This window comes from Nymphaea colorata, chromosome 6 (genome assembly GCF_008831285.2).
Source record: "Nymphaea colorata isolate Beijing-Zhang1983 chromosome 6, ASM883128v2, whole genome shotgun sequence".
Taxonomy (NCBI): Eukaryota; Viridiplantae; Streptophyta; class Magnoliopsida; order Nymphaeales; family Nymphaeaceae; genus Nymphaea; species Nymphaea colorata.
In genome coordinates, this window is record NC_045143.1 from 15,282,085 (window position 1) to 15,299,963 (window position 17,879).

At 38.7% G+C, this 17,879-nt stretch overlaps 1 protein-coding gene and 2 long non-coding RNA genes across 29 annotated transcripts in view; 1 reads left to right on the top strand and 2 right to left on the bottom strand.

Annotated features, from left to right (window-relative positions):
- The window catches only part of LOC116256796 (uncharacterized), a 22,917-nt gene continuing 5,038 nt past the window's right edge, over positions 1 to 17,879 (top strand). Inside the window, exons 1-14 of one of the 19 annotated variants that reach the window (XR_007573551.1) lie at positions 3 to 127; positions 1,214 to 1,354; positions 3,119 to 3,293; positions 3,385 to 3,437; positions 4,806 to 4,887; positions 8,919 to 8,969; positions 9,046 to 9,117; positions 9,218 to 9,268; positions 9,507 to 9,599; positions 9,905 to 10,128; positions 10,215 to 10,391; positions 11,031 to 11,181; positions 12,780 to 12,956; positions 13,908 to 14,197. This is a non-coding gene — a long non-coding RNA (uncharacterized LOC116256796). Of the gene's footprint in view, positions 1,355 to 2,861; positions 2,970 to 3,118; positions 3,294 to 3,384; positions 3,438 to 4,805; positions 4,888 to 6,192; positions 6,504 to 8,918; positions 8,970 to 9,045; positions 9,118 to 9,217; positions 9,269 to 9,478; positions 9,600 to 9,904; positions 10,129 to 10,214; positions 10,392 to 11,030; positions 11,182 to 12,779; positions 12,957 to 13,907; positions 14,198 to 17,879 lie in introns of those variants that run through there. The other 18 variants (XR_007573558.1, XR_007573553.1, XR_007573552.1 and 15 more) reach the window with 18 other exon arrangements.
- On the bottom strand, positions 6,321 to 8,466 carry LOC116256795 (uncharacterized). The gene is made up of 2 exons (XM_031633281.2): positions 7,128 to 8,466; positions 6,321 to 6,452 (listed from the first exon to the last, which is right to left on the bottom strand). Exons 1-2 carry the CDS (start codon positions 7,951 to 7,953, stop codon positions 6,379 to 6,381), a joined length of 900 nt encoding a protein of 299 aa, XP_031489141.1. The 5' UTR covers positions 7,954 to 8,466; the 3' UTR covers positions 6,321 to 6,378.
- The window catches only part of LOC116256797 (uncharacterized), a 25,002-nt gene continuing 20,099 nt past the window's right edge, over positions 12,977 to 17,879 (bottom strand). Inside the window, exons 6-9 of one of the 9 annotated variants that reach the window (XR_007573570.1) lie at positions 16,032 to 16,206; positions 14,995 to 15,635; positions 14,854 to 14,926; positions 12,977 to 13,554 (exon numbers count right to left, since the gene is read on the bottom strand). This is a non-coding gene — a long non-coding RNA (uncharacterized LOC116256797). Of the gene's footprint in view, positions 13,555 to 14,203; positions 15,636 to 16,031; positions 16,207 to 17,879 lie in introns of those variants that run through there. The other 8 variants (XR_007573568.1, XR_004173216.2, XR_007573572.1 and 5 more) reach the window with 8 other exon arrangements.

Genomic DNA, 17,879 nt, shown 5'->3' on the forward strand with positions numbered 1-17,879 from the left:
ATTTTGAGGAACGCTAGTCTAAATATTTAAGCGCGCAAGGAGAAAAGAAAAAGGAATCTCTTTTTTTCTGTTCTTTTGGAAAACCGTCGTGAAGGGAAGTAACGAAAAAGAATTCTGGAGGAAGAAGGTTAGGAATCGACCCTTCCCCTGCCTGCCTGATCACCTTCGAAAGCATGCAGGAGCATGTTTCCCTCTGCGGATGCTTGTGTTAGTAACTGAAGAATTACGATCGCGATCGATTCCCGCATGATCATAGCTCAACTCTTGGTCGATCGTCGTTTTTGGTTGATCGTTCTGATCGCTGATATCTCTGCTGCTAACCGATTTCTGTTCGGAATTTCTACTCTGATCGTATGATTGTGGGTTATATTGAGGCTGCATTTCTTTCAGTTGTAATTTCCGTCGATAATCCCATTTGTGCTTGTGTGATTTGATGTTTGCCTATGTGAATGATTGTGTTAGTATCTGGAGAATTACGATCGCGATCAATTCCTGCCTGATCATAGTTCAACTCTTGGTTGATCGCTGTTTTTCGTTGATCGTTCTGGTCACTATTCCGATTGTTGATCTCTGCTGCTGATCGATTTCTGTTAGGAATTTCTACTCTGATCGCACGATTGTGGGCTGTATTGAGGCTACATTTCTTCCAGTCATAATTTCTGTCGGGATTCCTGTTTGTGCTTGTGTGTCTACCTATGTGAATGATTGTGTTAGTATCTGGAGAAGTACGATCGCGGTCCATTCCCTCCTGATCATAGTTCAACTCTTGTTCGATCACCGTTTTTCGTTGATTGTTCTGATCGCTATTCTGACTGCTGATATCTCTACTGCTGGTCGATTTTTTTTCGGAATTTTTACTCTGATATCATGATTGTGGGTTGTATTGAGGCTGCATTACTTTCAGTTGTAATTTCCATCGTGAATCCTGTTTGTGCTTGCGTTATTTGATGTTTGTCTCTGGGAATGATCATGCTAATATCTGGAGAACTACGATCGTGATCCATCCCTACATCATCATAGTTCAACAATTGGCTGATCGCCGTTGTTCGTTGATCGTTCTGATCGCTATCCCCATTGCTGATATCTCTGCTGCTGGCCGATTTCTGTTCGGAATTTCTACTCTTATTTCATGCTCGTAATAATCATCTTATGATCATAGTTCAACTCTGATCGTTCTGATCGCCTGATTGTGGGTTGTATTGTTTTGAAACAGGATTCCCAAGTTGAAATGATCATCTTCTGAAAGAAATGCAGAAGATGCAGCAAAGTGCAGGCCAAGTAGGAACAGGCATCTCATAACGGTTGTTGGTGGGCTGATGTTTGTTGGGGCTTTTATGTTTCTCCTTCAACTTGGGTAAGTGAGAGTCTCACGTTCTTGGGCAATGCCATAGATAGACAATATCATGATTCCACATGTTCTGCTCATATGAAATGTAAAGTGACCATTTCTTGAACTTATTCTTTTAGTTGCTGTTGATTGACGTCGTTTGTAAAAAGCTGAAAAACTTCCCTTTATTGACCAAGCACTAAAGAGAAACCCTCTCTCTATATTTTACTCCCTAGACCTATAAATCAAGATTCTGTGTATCCCATGACACGGACTCAAACGGTAAAATATCCTAACCAAGATTAACGGCTTCCTCTAGGCATGCAGATTTTTTTAACTTTAAATGTTCATTCACAAATGGTAAAATATCCTAACCAAGACTAACGGCTCGTCTAGACAAGACCCTATATAATTTATCATTCTGCCATGTGTGAATGATTTTTTTTCTTTTTATTCTTAATAATATATAAATCTTAAAAGATTATTGAAAATCTTATAAAATATTATTTTATGTGGAAGGAACATCAGTTACTTCATCCTGCAAAACAATGACACAAGGTCATGTTTTTACCTGCATCTCGCCATAAAAATGCAAAGCTAAAGACCTTCATGCAAGGCAAAATGATTTTTGTCCTCAACTGACCTTTTAGAAAAGAATAAGTATGCTGGGATATTGGAAGCATTAGGTGGGTCATCAAATGAAAATTTCTCTTGAAAAAACTAAGAAGGTGGTTAGGCACTCCAACTGTCTCTCTGCCTCTCTCTCTTTGTCTCTGTCTCTGTCTCTGTCTCTGTCTCTGTCTCTCTTTTTCTCACACGAACACACACACTCTTTGCCTATTTCTTTTGTTTGGAGAACCATCTGATCAATGGCAATGGTGGGACTCTCTCATTGTGGATTTGAAGATGATGAGCAATTTATATCAATGGAAATCCTCTTGTCAGCTTCTTGTTTTTATTGTTATAGGCAAACACTAGCTTTTGTTTTCAAAAACTCTTGGTTCAATTGTATCAGCTAGTAGGTTCTGTACAAGCACAAAATCGTCCAATATCTTTGTTGTTTTACCTCTGCATCAATAAGTGTTGTGTATTTTGTTTTTCTGGAAGATTTTGATGCACTAGAGTATAAAGAGCACTTGGTTTTATCTTATTCATAATTATTATTTATTACAGAAAAGGAAAAAATGTACAGAATTTTATATTTGCTGGTACTGCTTTCTAACTAGTATTTCACAGGTTTCACACTTTCCAATCATTCATTCCTACTTTACATGCTGCCTCTGGCTTCCCTTGTTTATAAGAGTGCCAAGGTTCAATTTGTTGAGGAATTCAAAAAATCTACTGTACTAAAAAATGGAGAAGGAGCCCATCATCTTGACAGATTTATGATCACGGGGGGGAATTAAGATGAAGGGTCATCTATGTTGAGGCTGTATAAACAATCTCATGGGAAAGTCTACTTGTTTGGCAATGAGATATCAATGCTCCTGCTGAGAAGATTAGTCAGTCTTTCAGTCAGGGACTCAGGAAACAATCTCCAAATATTAGTTTCTGGACAAATAACAAATTAAGCTGTGATGAGAATTGTTCTCCGTTTTCTTTGGTTTGGTGTTGCTTCAACATTTGTATCATATCTTTATGTGTGAGTTTTTTGTGTTGCTGTTTTTTTTTTTAATCCGAAAGACTTCACTTTGATGTCGCTACACCTACTTTTTTATGTTTATTTATCCTCTGTTGAATCATGTAGCCATAGATTGTCAAATGTAAACTATGATAGTGATAACCATGCAGGAAGGGACTTCAAAATCCAAAGACTGTTTTCTACAAGACCTACATCTTTGTTCTAATTGCATATGCAAGTGTCCAGCTGGCCTTTAGCCTACTCATGCGCATTCCAGCTTGTCATAGGCTGACGAACCGATGTGATCAATGGCCTGTTATGAGATTTATCAAGTGGATGCATCAGGTTTGGTTTCTCCATTGTTCTTCCCGTTGTATTTTCTATGGATCTGATTCATTTGTTGTTGTTCCTAACAACTGTTCTTTTCTGATTTAAGGAAAGGCATTATGTTGGACGAGGAATGTATGAGCGAACAACTGACTTTATCAAGTAAGTCTGTATTTTCCTGTGGAAATATCTTTGTCTTGTTCTCAAACATGGAATATTGTTTTAGTTTGATTTTGTGTATATGAAGGATTTTTTAGGTGTTTGGGTGTGCCCATGAGTAGGGTGGTTCTCTTGGGCCCTTGGCAGTTGTTTTGGCTTATTTCAATAGTGTTGTGCTTCACAATGGCTATGTCACATAGGTATGGGTACATACCATTTAAAAAAAAAACTTGGGTACGACTATATATATATATATATCTATATATCTATATATATATAAAATCAAAAAATAAGAATTCAAATTTTAAACAAACAGAAAAATGAAAAGAATAAAAACCCTAATTTTATGACAGAAATGGACTTGGTTAACATTGAGCATGTCAAAAAAAAAATAAGGATATGGTCTTGGGTATGTTGATCGTACTCGGGACGTAGCATGGGCATACAGGTACCCGTACCGATGACATACCCATATGGGTATGGATGCTGCTCCATAAAAGCAATACTTGTGTGACTTAGCACAATGGTTGTGTTCCACAAAATTGATTTTCTGATCTTTGATCATGTGCTCTACAAGATGCATGTAGTTGTGCAGAGATGCTTGCTAGGTCATTTTAGATAATGAAAAAATAGATCAATATAAACTTTCCATCATGAATATGTGCTTCAACAGGCAAGCGTGTCAGCTAGTACTTTTGAGTTTTGATATCTGAGCTTCTATTTCTAAACCAAAATTTATAAACTCAGATTGCATTCTTTAGATGATTGTTTTGGATATACTAGGAAATTGCACTGGGATCCAGGGGTAATGGTTGGACTTTGTGAAGTAATGAATACTTATCTTAGGTTTGTATCAGACAACCACACAACCAAAAGAGAAAATTTTAGACTGAGGAGGAGGAAGACAAATAAGACAGTTTGGTCCACTTTTTGACTTTTTTGTGTCCTTGGTGTTTCTTTCTTGTTTCTGTTGCATAAATGTTTGGGTTTTGAGAATGCTTCCATTTTGATTCTTGATAGTGATGGCATTTCATTCTTTTGAAGCCCAATTGTGTGCAATTGGAATGTACATTTTCCTTGTACTCTTTTGGTTGTTAGGCACGTTGGACTGGATGAATCCTTTTGGCTGTTGTGAAGTCTGACTCTTTACTGTGTGAACTGGCACACAGTCCCATGAACAGGGTGCTCACGTTTTTTTCATACTGATAAAATGCAGATATATGATTTTCTGGCTTTGTGTATTTGGAGTGAAATTCTCATTTGCCTATTTCCTTCAGGAAAGTAAAAGCATATACCAATTGCTAACTGGTCGATGATGGTTCTTCTGTTTATGTTTCATCTTTCTGACTGTTTCCTTTCCAACATATGCAGATAAGGCAATTGGTCAATCCTACAAAAATTATTATAAGTCTTAATGGGCTAGAGTATTCGTGGCATGATCTTGTATCAAAACGTGAGTTTTTGCTGCCTTTGTCTAGTCATAAAATACTTTCGAGGGATTAAACTAGGAAGGTAAAATGTTCTTGTGGCCTGCATAAGCTCACATGCCTAACTACAATGGAAACAATGCATCTGTCATGCCAATGTTGAAGATTGCTGCTCTTTTCTTGAATCCTTTCCTGCAGGCCTCATGATATGATATTTCATCACTGATGTTGTTTCTGTTGTTTTCTGCTGCTAAGCAGGCTGCAGGCCAATTTCTCTCTGATTAATTTGTTATTGTATAAGTATTTTGTTCCAGATGGCAGATACAGGATCACTCTAAGTGCTTCTGAATTTGGCTATATTTCTGAGTTTGATGGTACAGAAATATATTTCTAGATTTCCACTTGTAAATTCTTTCCTTTGTTTTGTGAGTTCCATACCAAAATCCATCTGCAAAATAAGACCATAGGAAGTACAGATCAACCGCATAACAGAACCACATTTGGAATAAACTGCAAAGTGTAAACTGTGACCTTCTTGACAATGCGGTCCAAAAGCAGGCACAAACTTCTGCAGAGAAAGCAACAAGTGCAAAATATGGATGATACAAGTGTTGAGCCTGGAAGGCATATCAGCAGTTTTTTTTTTATTGTCGACAAGATAATTTTACAAGGTTTAGTTATTCAATGTCAATGAAGAAGAGGAAAGAAAAGCAATGTTGCAGCATAGGGTACAACTAAGGGAACTATTAAACAGGACAAGGGCCAGCAGCAAGATGAATGTTTCAAGCTTTACAAGCTTGCAACTTAGTCTAAAACAAACAATTAACACCACAGATATTATAACGATTTTAAAGACGAGAAGTAGGGAACAGACATACTACCTGACCAACTCTTGTGCCCCCTTGGAGCATAGTTAATAGATGGAGTAGTGAACGTGTCCACCTCGGGGTGTTAGGGCTTCAGCCAGTATCTCATTAGAGATGCATTGTGATTACATGGATGAAGGAGTATTTGCTCCATACTTTGAGAATACATCTGTTAGAACAGCTCTTTCCCTGATCTTCAATCTGCACTTTCACAAAAATGTCTGTGAAAAACATGCTCTGTAGTGAACTTGAAAAACATATTCAACATGCACCTAAATAAAGCTATCTGTTCATGGCATAACAGCACCTGCTTGCAGAACCAAGGACCTTCAGTGATTTCAACCCCTTCTCAGGTTTTGGGCCTTTCACTTGCTTCTTTCTGATCTGCATCTTCTTTTGTTTCCTTGGTGTTGACATATTGGATGATGCCGTCTCCACTCTCGCTATCAATATCCTCCTTATCAGAGTTTCCAGCAGGAGTTATGGTTCCTGCAGGGTCTTCAATCTCACTTCTATATGATGGTTCCATGGGAAGATTCGTAGACTCACTTCCACTAACTTTTGTGTCCAAATCTGCAATCTTTAATCGTGGACTATATCTAACATTGCTCTGTGCTGATCCAGAATCAGACTTGGGAAGGCTGTCTGGCTTCAAAGCATCACATGAAATTTGTTTCTCCATTTTACCAAAGACGACAGTCTGCCCAGAATATAGTTCAAGGAACCTACATACAACAGAATCAACAACAGCTGATTACGACAAATGTTTACGCAAGGTCAGTCATATCAAAACATCCAGGTTGCCCAAATTCTATGCAGAAATGAACAAATGGAACAATTTTACAAACAGAAAATATAGAACCACGTTGAACATTAACAAACAGACGAAATCAAATTGGTATGCAAGGACATGCACTGGTAAAGTTCAAACATATTTAAAAAGAGAATCGTATGCATTTCTTCGCTTCAATGGATGGTTTAGACAAGTCTCTGAATTGAAATATCTGCTCCGGGAAAGCACCCGACGACAAGATGAGCATACCACCGGATTTGGCAGGTTACAGCTCTGAGGCCTCATAAGTTCTACCGGTGTTTCTAGAAAGATGTAACAGAAGAATGCCAGAACTTGAACCATATAGGCATATGTACAGCAAGGTGAAAAAGAAAACGCAAGTAGCAGTCTAGCAGATGCCGCAAATTCAAGCTTGTAGACATTCCAATAGTCATCAGAAACAAAAATTTCCAAATGAGAAGTACAGTGACGTCCATATGAACTGCAAAGGGTAAGAAGTTAAAAGCCCAACCCGATAAAACCAAACATACCAACGATGATACAAAAAATTGACAGTGTAAGCTACCTTCTAAAGCAAAATTATAAGAAATTGGTGAAAAAAAAATACCATCCTGCTGCTGCTTCAAGGGTTGCTTCATTGACTCAGATTTCGATTTGTTGCGCTTCAGATTGTTGAGGTTCGCCTCTTGGGCTTTCCGACTCTGTTCAATCTCCTGGAGGAGCTGGCCTTCCAGACTCGTTTCATACCTCTTCCCTTCGCCGAACCCCCAGGGCCTTTTCTCCAGCCAACTCCTCATCTTGTCAAATGGCAATAGCTCGCCATCATCACTACCACCAACATCCTCATTTTCCCCTTCTTCATCAAAATCATCAAAACCATCATCATCATCATTACCCAACTCGACATCTACGTAGTGGGTCCGCATTCTGGCTCCTTCCTTCTTCCTCGTAGCATTGACATAGAGGCATCGCGCCCTGCCAACAATGGCAGGAGCGATTGACGGAGAGAAGGAATAAGTGTAAGGCCTGGTGGCTATGGTAGCGGAAGAGTGGAGAGGGCGAGGGCTGCCGCAGCGTTCAGCTGCATGGCACGGGAGGACAGAATGTAGTAGCGAGGAGAGACTCCACATCCCCGGCGCTCTACTGGTCGGACGAAACCAGGAAGCGAGGAAGGTCGGACGAAACCAGGAAGCGAGGAAGAAGCTCTCGCGTGAGACGGAAGGAAGAGGCGGTCGGGAGAGCGGAGAGTGCCCAACGGGCCGTAAAAAATTTCCGGAAAAATATTTCCGTCTATCCAGCTGGAAATATTTTTCCGGAAAAATATTTCCGGAATCGACCTCAACGGTCGAAATTTTTTTTCTGTGTTTGTTGGAATGGAAAAATTTTGAAATTTTGAAATTTTTTTCCAAGTGAATAGTATTTTTCCAGGCCATCAAACGGCCCCTTGGGGAAAGATAAGAGCTTAACCTAAACCATTTGTAAAACTTTCAATCAGTTGAGGACTCAAACATTTGTGGAAAATCATCACTATTAAACCAACCTTTCATATAGAAGTCCCTAGGAGAGTTGGTGAAGTTCATTTTGCTACCCAACCAACCAATGCTATTTTCCACTTTAGTGGTTTTCAGCATAGTGTCATGTTTAGTTTTCACTTTCATTGTGACATGGGTTGTTTAGGTGCTTTGTTGTATTAGTTGCTTGGTTTTCATTTTCCAATGCCTTCACTTGTGTTGTTTAGGTGATTTGTTGTATTAGTTGCTTGGTTTTCATTTTCCAATGCCTTCACTTGTGTTGCAGACCGACTATCCCTCGGCTCCACGCGGGCCAAATAGGTTTGAAAAAGTCAGCCGTGACAACTTGATTCTTTTGATAAATAAATTTTTGCTGCACAACTTATTGTTTGAAAGTGTCAACGTCCAAGGATGTCGTGCATGATCTAATAAATTTATGTATATATTACATATATGAAATACATGTAATATATTGTGTATATACTGTGTACATATAGTTGTATGTATATAATATTGTAGTATATGACATAAATAGTATATAGTTATATGTATATGTATATATAATAGTTTTATATATGTATATTACATAAATATTATATATAATTGTATATAATGTATATATGACAGCATAAATAGTAGATATTATATAACGTATACATAAATGTATAATATGGAGAGCATGACTGGTTTTGAAGGATGTAGATAACACCTCTTCTCCAATATGCCCATTTTATTAAATAAATCGCTTTAAATTTACACAAAAAAAGGACAAATAACTGGAAGGCTCAAAGTTTATTATTGATTATGCTGCACAGTTTCAACTGTTAAGTTTGGTATTTGTTACGTGCATATTAGTTGATTTTTTAATTTTGGTGGATTTTTTTTAGGAAGGATATGAGGACATGTTGGAACTGAAATCGATTCAAGAAATGTAGAAGGTTCATGATGATTAATTTGTTTCATTGAGGTCTAAGTAGTTCAAATTCTCTTTCTTACCTTTGTCATCTTCTGCAGTATGTCAATACGAAAACACAGAAAATATCTCTGCTTCTGAAAAAGCGGATTACCACACCAAATTGGATCAAGGTAATTGAAATACATCAACCTTTTTTCTGCCTGAAGGATGAAAATAAAAGTCATGTTATGTTCAGGCACTTATTTCTTCATAATTGATAATTTTACATAGCATAAGGAGCGCAGAGAAGTTCACATGTTCGTAGACCTGCTTCTTCAAGAGGTAAATCATACGTTGTGCTCTTTAAGCTAAAGTTACTTGGCTACCAGGCTTTTTTTCTTTTTTCTTTTTTATATTTGGTGTTATAGTGACATGTACTATCTTCCATGCCCTGTGGGCCTATACTGTAGCACATAGGTCATAATGGCTAAATTTGGCTCTGGCTCACCAATTCATTTTTGGGTTTTTGGTTTCTGTATTATTATTATTTAGGGCTTTTCAAAGTTCTTGCAATATACAGGAGATAAGGCATATCTAATCATGGAGCTTCCAATGGAGCAATCCTAATCTTCTCAGAAATTTCTTGAGTTTAGTTCCTGGGTGCAAAATAGAGGTAGTGTTTCCAATCAATAGTGGTCGTCAATTTTATGTTATGTTTTAACAAGTTACAAAAGAACTTAGTCAATTTGATTGGTCCTTGATCTTGCACTTTGCGTGTTCTGAAAAGAAGGGAGAGGAGTATTCATAAGTTTCAGTAGTATTTATTGGTAATATACATGTCGTAGAAGTAAAAGAATATAGTATTAAGTTTTTGAGAAACTATTTTTGTAACCTAACTGGGAAAATTCAAGTTTCTTCTCTGAATGTATGAGTAGATGACACGCCATCATTGATTATCATATATTTTCCTGTTCCCAGCTGCAAGCTGCAGAAAGCGAAGTCAAGCAGATTTTAGTTCGCTGCTCAACGCCAAAGCATCATCGCTCTGACAGCACTGGTAGTGCAAATTCCTCTCGCGGTAACCCTCTTCGGGACGAAAAAATTAGCATACACAGCAAGTTCGAAGCCAACTGCTTGAAAGTCATCTTGCTAAGATTTTAAAGCAAAAAATGGAGATCTTCACAAAAATTGAGTTTACGCAGGTAATATGTAACTGATTTCTGGATATGTTATTTAATATAGGCATGTCCATGTAAAAAATATAAATGTTTCTGCTCCTTGTTTACAGGAGTCTGTGATCTCAACCATTGTGAAACTCTGCTTGAAAAGCTTTGTACAGTTTGGGAGACTCCAGACTTTTAACCACAGTGGATTTCAGCAAATCTAGTTGGACATGCAGTTCCTTTGAGCGCCTCTTAAAGAAATTGCCGATGATGATGCAGCTATTGATTTCCTACTTGATGAGGTACTTTATTGAAATTTCAAGCTTCACAAACTATAAGCTTAAAATCCACCTAAGCAGCGCTTCTGGCAAGGGTACATAGCGTACTGGTTTAGAGGTTGGCCATTGCATTCATAAAAAGATAAATACATTTTCCCAGTATGCTGCAACTGTTATCATTGTTTCATGTTGGAGTTCTGCCTTTTAGCAACATCCTAGAATTAACAGGAAGATGAAGGTGATTTTGAGGGAAAGCATTCACTATACCATAGATGCCAACAGCTGGCTGCTAGCAGTTATGTTTTGCAGCTAAAGCCTAAAACTATTGAATAAATGATTTCCCTTCTGAAAATAAGATGAATACATTGCCCTATGTGGACTCCCGAGGTGTTAGATTTATCTACTTTAGTTCTCATGGAAATGGTATGGTACAATATAAAAAAAAGACAGGTGTTGTGTCATGGAAATTAGTTCTATTTAGATGTTAGATACATTTTGATGAGAACCTTTTAGTTTTGTTATTTTGACTTGATTTTGAATGAAATCTCTATCCCTAGGTGATTGTTGGTGTGCATCCTTTGGATGGTTGGCTGAAAGCCTGAATCAGTTATGAATGTTTGTCGTGCTATGTTTGTCAACTACTTTCTTGTTTCAAATTTGCAGGTCTGTGTGGCAGCTGCAGAACGTTGTCTTGATTCAATTCCTCTAGAGCCAGCTATTTTGGAGAAACTGATCCAGGCAAAATTGCCCAAGAGTTGATCAATGGAGCTGATGGTTTGAAAAATATCCGATGCATTATTCTGCGGGCCAACAGGTGGTCATTCGCACACTGGCCTGTGCATGCTTCACTGTCACCACTTTTTTTCTGTATTTCCCAAGATCATGCATACGGAATTTTGTTAGGGATAGAAGTCTTCCACAAAAATTTTAGACATTTTCTAAGTTTTCCTTTTACTTAACGTAAAACATGCCTTGCTGTATGCAGCTTGTGTGGGCCACTGTCAGAGGAGCTTGTGTGGGCCATTGTCTTGAAATTTTCATGGCATAAATTTTCTTAAATGTTTCTATGAGCAAATATATTGGTACAATAATTTGTACTTTCCATCCAGTTTGCGATGGAGGTCTGGAAATTCATGGATGAAAAAAAAACATTAAAGTTAACCAAAATTGCTCAGCACTTATGCTTCTCTCTTTGATTAAAAGTGGCTATCTAGATCAGGTAGGCTCAACTCCGTACTGGTTTTGATTTTACTATTTTCCCCCACAATACTTGTTGCTTCCAAAATAAAGTAGCATAACCTACTTTAGCTGTGCATCTTTGTTTCAAATTGTGCTCATTTCAAGTTTACTGGTAGTGACTGCTGCTTTATCTGAACATGAACTTGGCATTCTAAGTGTTAGCTTTATGATGAAGGGCCAAATTGCTTGTAAATTGGCTGAATCATGAAAACAGTTGTTGTTTGGATACCTGAACATATTCTTTCTTGTCCATGTTCCAGGTTTTGGTTAATGTCAAAGCCCCTTTGATGAGCCTATTCTTACTTTTTTTAAGTAGGCCGTCAGAAGTTAGTTGACTAACCAATAACGTTACCAAATTGACTGAGTTTTTTGTGACTAAATGGTAAGGTGTGTGTTCGTATTGAATTTGTGTACAAATATCTCTTACAGAAGATTCAAATTGACCTCAAAGTGGAATCTCATTCTTATCAGGTCGTTAACAAAAAATTTTCTCTTTTCGTTGCTAAACTCATAAGGTATGAAGGTGATGCAAGATGAATTAAGATTAACGAACCTTAATCCAACTGCATCCATTACTAAGCTAATAACTATGCTTAACACTAATTATAACTTAGGAAAGGGAAGAACAGGAGAGAGAAACAGCAAACTATTTCATTAAGCAAACCACTATACTAACTGGAAGAACAGAGAAAAGTAAAAGAGATTGCATTTCTTTCAACTCATTCACCACCTACAAAATAAACCAACGTCCCCTTATATAGAGAAAGGGGATGGATTACGGATCTGGATCCGTTTACAAGTACTAAAAATCTAACTAGATCCAATTACAAGATTTGGTTATGCTTTCATCTTTCATCAGAAGGTCAACAAGCAGAAGTTTAGAGGAAGAAAATTGACTGAAGGAAAAGCAATTGCAAGTCCAATTTTATTTGGAACCGATTCTAATTCCAGGATAGTAGCTTATCTGCTATTGGTGTTAGTCTTTGTTTAGTTATTTCAACTTATCAGTGCCTTATATGTAATTTTTGCATTCTTTTTTTAGCACATTGGTGGTATATCGTATTCTCTTAAAGTTCTCATGTCTTGTTTGTAAGGATTTTAATTTCTTTAATTTTTTTCTCTGCTCTTTCAATACTTTTAAGGAGATGTATGATTTGTTAATCTTTTTTTCAGGCAGTTAATTGGTTGAAGTTGCTTGGGAAGAGTCGTCAAACAAAGCCTCATCTGTCCATTTTTAATCCCTTCTTGCGTAGTTGCAACCAAAATTCAGACCTTGCAAATGAGTGTTTGCAACTGATGGACAAACAATTTATCTGCAGGTCTGAGGAAACCTATGGAGAGCTTCTTAAGGTCTTTTATCCTGGGAAACTTTCATTGAACTATGCACTTTGTCTTAGCACTTGTGTCTTAAGTTGTAACTCTTTTCAAATACATTTTTCCTTAACATAAGTTTATTAATTTTAGTTATTAGGGAGTCCTCTCATTCTATATGAGTTCCTAGGCCTGGACTTTTATGCATTCATGTGCTAAGATGATGCGTGTCCTCACTATTCCAGTTGCATAGTAAGAATTATATATTAATTTAGAATTTGTTGGCAGTGAAGGAGAAATTGAAAAGTGTCACACCCCAACCTTTTGGCCCTCAAACAAACTTTTTTTCTAAACATAAAGCATTGAGGTACAACTACACAACAATTCAAAAAAAGAGGGAGCTATGTCATTTGAAACCATGGGGCAAACTTTCATTTATATAACAATTTCAATTCATACAAAATCACATCTATTTGTATGACAAAAATACCTCAAACCACAACTTTGATGCCTAGCAAAAATAAGACATCAAAAAGACCAAACCATGACGCGCCGGCACTACCAAAGACCCAAAACCTCCCCAATAGGATGTGAGTGAAGCTATCTGATCAACCTGCTGCCCCGGGTTCGCCAAAACCTGAAAAAAAGAAACAACTGAAGGCTTAGCCTTCGCTGTATGGCAGCAAGCCAGGAAAATCCCAAACCCTCTTAGGTAGGGCTCAAAACTGAGAACAATCATAAAAACAATCTATCGTCATGTCGTGTCAGGGCATAGACACATCATTTGCCAAGAAAACCCTTAACATAGACCACGACATGAAAAGTTACTCAAGGGCCACAATAACACAATCTCAATCACATGCAAGGCATGCTTAAACATTCCATTTCAATCATAGCATTCACATGTCCATCAATCACATACATTCGTTTACACACATTCATTTTCATTAACTTTAGTGAATTGACAGTTTTTTGTGGGTGCAAACACAGGCACGTGCACATTACGGGCGGCCCATAGCCGAGAGACAACCCCCGTGGTGGCCAAGAACAGTATGGATCCATTCAACCGCTGCAACAGTAGAGCACTCATCCATGGATGTGTGAATTCCAAGGAGAGGTACTCAGCCTTCCCTAGGACACCCAGGTTGGGAAGGCGGGAGCCCAACGCTTCAAGCACATCACACAACAGTACCCTGGGGCCTTGCACCGCCTGCGCTCCGAACAGGCGAGACCAGTGGCGAAAGCGGGACGTCTCCCAAACACATAGCCACATCCCACTGGTCTCTCATCTCTTATTCTTTCATTATTACCATTATAATAGCACATTCATAAAATGACTGACTAGCTCATGAGGTTGGTACACTTCACGAGTACACCCACACCTCCAATTGCCTCCACACGAGGTCTACACATATCATTAACAATCATAGCTAGCCGTCATACAATACGGGTACAACTACCCTTCAATTTCAATCAATTGCATCATTGCCCGCGGCAATGTGTATGCAACAAAATACAACCTTCACATCAATTATCGCATCAGTCACATCAATTATCTCTTTGAAAAACTTAGCCAAACCACAAAGAGTAGTCTCGATCTGTGATTGACTCGTAGCTGTCCTATGCAGTTATCATTCTAAGATGCTTTCTAATGCACAATTGGGGTCGAGGAGACACTTGACTCGATAGCCCACCTTATCTGTCCTAAGCAGTTATCAATTCTAGCATGCATATGCAAATGCGTAACAGTTTTCAAAACATGCTTCTCATAGTCTTTCAAAACAAATCATATCATATATCAAACAATTTGCATGCATACACACATTCATTCACAAAACAATCCATCAATCACATCACAATCCTAAGATCCCACAATCTTAGGAACACACATTCACACAATTGCCCAAGCAGGGATTTGCCTGGAATGCCGCCATACCTGTCGCGCATCCACTAAATACCTCAAACTACGACCCACATTGCTTAAGGCCTACTAGACGTGCCCGGTGTACCTGCAAACATTACCAAATGGTAAGTTCTCTACTTGTTTCGCTTACAATCGATACAAATCTGAAAATACCATCATCAAGGCATGTCTTCGCCTCAAATGAGTGTCGACCCACGAAGCCCTCCGAAAAGGGTCTCTTCCCAACCCTCGAGGTTGCCACCAACGATTAGAACTCAAACTTATGTTCGACTTATCACATGTGCGATTGTCACTTGTTTTCCTTAGTTGAGGCATCTTCCTCACCATTAAGATTCTCAACATACAACGCATATGTACATCAATAGAAGCCTATTTCCCAAGCTTGCTAAAACGGTTCTAAACCTTCACCATAACATCACAATCTCTACCATGCTTTCCTATTGCTTCGAAGATCAACACATCATGCTAGAAAAACACTTATACATATAGATCCTCGTCCATCTCAAAATGGGCATAAACTTCCCCAAATTAGCGACATCTTTAGCATGCCTTCTAAATCGTCAATTTTTAATTCTAGCATGCTCAAACAATAATTATACGTACTCCCACAGAAAATTTACAATAATCTAAGCTCGATTAGCCCTTTTTCACCCCAATCTTAGAATTCAAACTGTCGTAGTGCTCCCGGTAGCCACTTCAAGAGTTCGATTGAGCTCCAACGTCAACGATTGATCACTGCCTCCACCACCAATGCATTCTAGTCGTTGGTATGAGGGGAAATATGTGTCTCCTAGCTGCAAATCCAATCCAACAGCCACCAAAAGTCAAAATCAACGAAAAGGTGGTTTAAGAGAGGCATCTGTCGTTAGAAGAAGCCCATGGTAGTTGTGTGGGAGGCTGAAAACAAGTGGGAGAGGGCGCTGACAGAGAGGAGAGACTGAGAGATAGAGGTCGGACAAAAGGGGAGAGACAAGAGAGGGCAGCAAAGGATAAGGAACGTGCGGGTGAGAGCTGGCGGGAAGGGGAAGGAGAGAGTGAGGTACATAGACAGAGAGGGCGAGACAGTGTGGGAGAGGCGGAGAGAGGGGCATAGCACGGGAGAGACAGACAGAGAGGGCGACAGTGGGTGAGAGTGGCGGAGGAGAAGAAGGGAGAAAGAAGGGATAGGGAGAGGGAGTCCGACAGCTTACCTGTGCAACGCCGTCGCCGCTGCTGTTGTCCTTCCTCCGCCGGCCCAATCATCGTTGTCGCCACACTTCCGCCTTCCTCTTCTCACACGGTCGAGCCAAAGGAAAAAGACGAAGTGGAAGACGAGGGGGAAGAAGCCCCCGTGTTGGGTCCGGGTCTGGACCCGATCCGGCCCACCTGAGAATGCCGAACGTTACAAAAAGTGTATGGAAATTGACAATAAAGCAAGGCAGTGCCTAATTGTGGAGTGAGTGGAAAGTTACACAAAATCTATGAATTAAGTTTCTTGCTATGTAACATGGGTGCAGGGTGCAGGTGCTAGTGCCAGTGCAGGGTGCGGGTGCAGCTAGAGCATATATATATATATATATATATATATATATATATATATATGTGATCTGTTATATAAGTAATTTTATTTGTCTATATTTTTAAACTTTTTTTTATCAAGGTTACTTTAATCTCATACAAAATTCAAAGTTTTAATAAATAAAATAGGGGAGGAGAGAGAGAAGATGGAAAAAAAGAAGAGGGAAAGATTGGAGAAGGAAAAAAATGACAAAAAAAACAACAAAAGAGAAGAATGGGCAGTCAACAGCACCTGATTTGGCTTGATCGAGTCAGGTGCCATGTTGTGCCGCATCCGCACCCGAGGCGACGTGGGTGCGCCACCATATTTGGTGCACCCGTGTGACTTATATTTCTTGTTTTTAAGATTTAGGAATCATTTGTCTTAGCCTTACAAGTTTGTTGGAACCTTAAATTGTGTTCTCTTTGTGTCCCCTTTTCCCACAAGAAGGCATGATACTGTGTGTTTCTTCTTTGTTTACATTTTGGAAATATATAAGATTTTGTTTCTTTCTTCTGTGGCTCAAATAGGTATGAAGTTTGGTCGACAAAGATAGTAGACTTTAGTAGTGTCCAAAATTCATTTGGCCTGAAATTTTGTGAACTTTGATACCTATCCTGTTTTGAAAGAGAACAAATGCCCTCCAGGTCACACAGAATTTATGTCCTTTAAATATGCTGTGCCCCAGCAATATGCCAAACGAGATGGTAGAGGATATCAGAAAATGAAACTAGACAATAATGGTTAGGTGATGTTCTGCAAAACTTTCAAAAGAAAATGATTGAAGTACTGACTTGTATGCTGTTGTATTAAGGATGACCAGAAAATCAACCTTTGAACATCAATCCCATGGGTCACCAATTTGGCCACTCAAATTCTTAGTGACCTGGTCTAATAAGCTGCAGTGCCAGCAACATATATTTGAGTGCATCCATTTACAGAATTGATATAACAATGTAATGACTTGCTCCTGTGTGGACCCTAATGAGCATATGGAAGTTTATAGCCTACTTGATAACTATCTCCTATTTGCATACAAAAAGAGTTATGAACCAGGAACCAAGGTAGTAAGGGAACGTAAGTATCAACCTTTCTCAAAAACTTAGATGCAAGACTCTTCCCCAGTCAATCCCACACTTGAAATGCTATGAACAAGCCCTTATTTTATCAATTTTGATTTATATAATTTTGGATTTTTTTTATGAGGTCATATGAGATAATTGGCTGCTGAAGTTAAAAAATTTTGCAGCTCGCTGTTCAGCAGCATAATCTCGTTGTATTTAATGAATTTTGTGGGGAATACAGAAAACACTACACACCGCGACTTGTCTGCACCCACAAATTTATACGTGCTTTTTCAAAACTAGGGGACTCAAGATCTGCATACGATACCTTGAAACGTATGGTCAAAGCGACATGCATGCCTGGCCTTTTCACCTGTTATGGCTGCCTGGCCTTACTAGGGGACTCAAGATATGCATGCCTGGCCTTTTCACCTGTT

Bases quoted from the DNA above. Each gene is read 5' to 3' on its own strand.
- LOC116256795 (XM_031633281.2), bottom strand. From the start codon at position 7,953: ATGGCCTGGAAAAATACTATTCACTTGGAAAAAAATTTCAAAATTTCA. The intron at 6,453-7,127 runs GTATTTTTTTTT...TGTTGTATGTAG, and splicing joins CTTGAAGCAGCAGCAGGATG to GTTCCTTGAACTATATTCTG.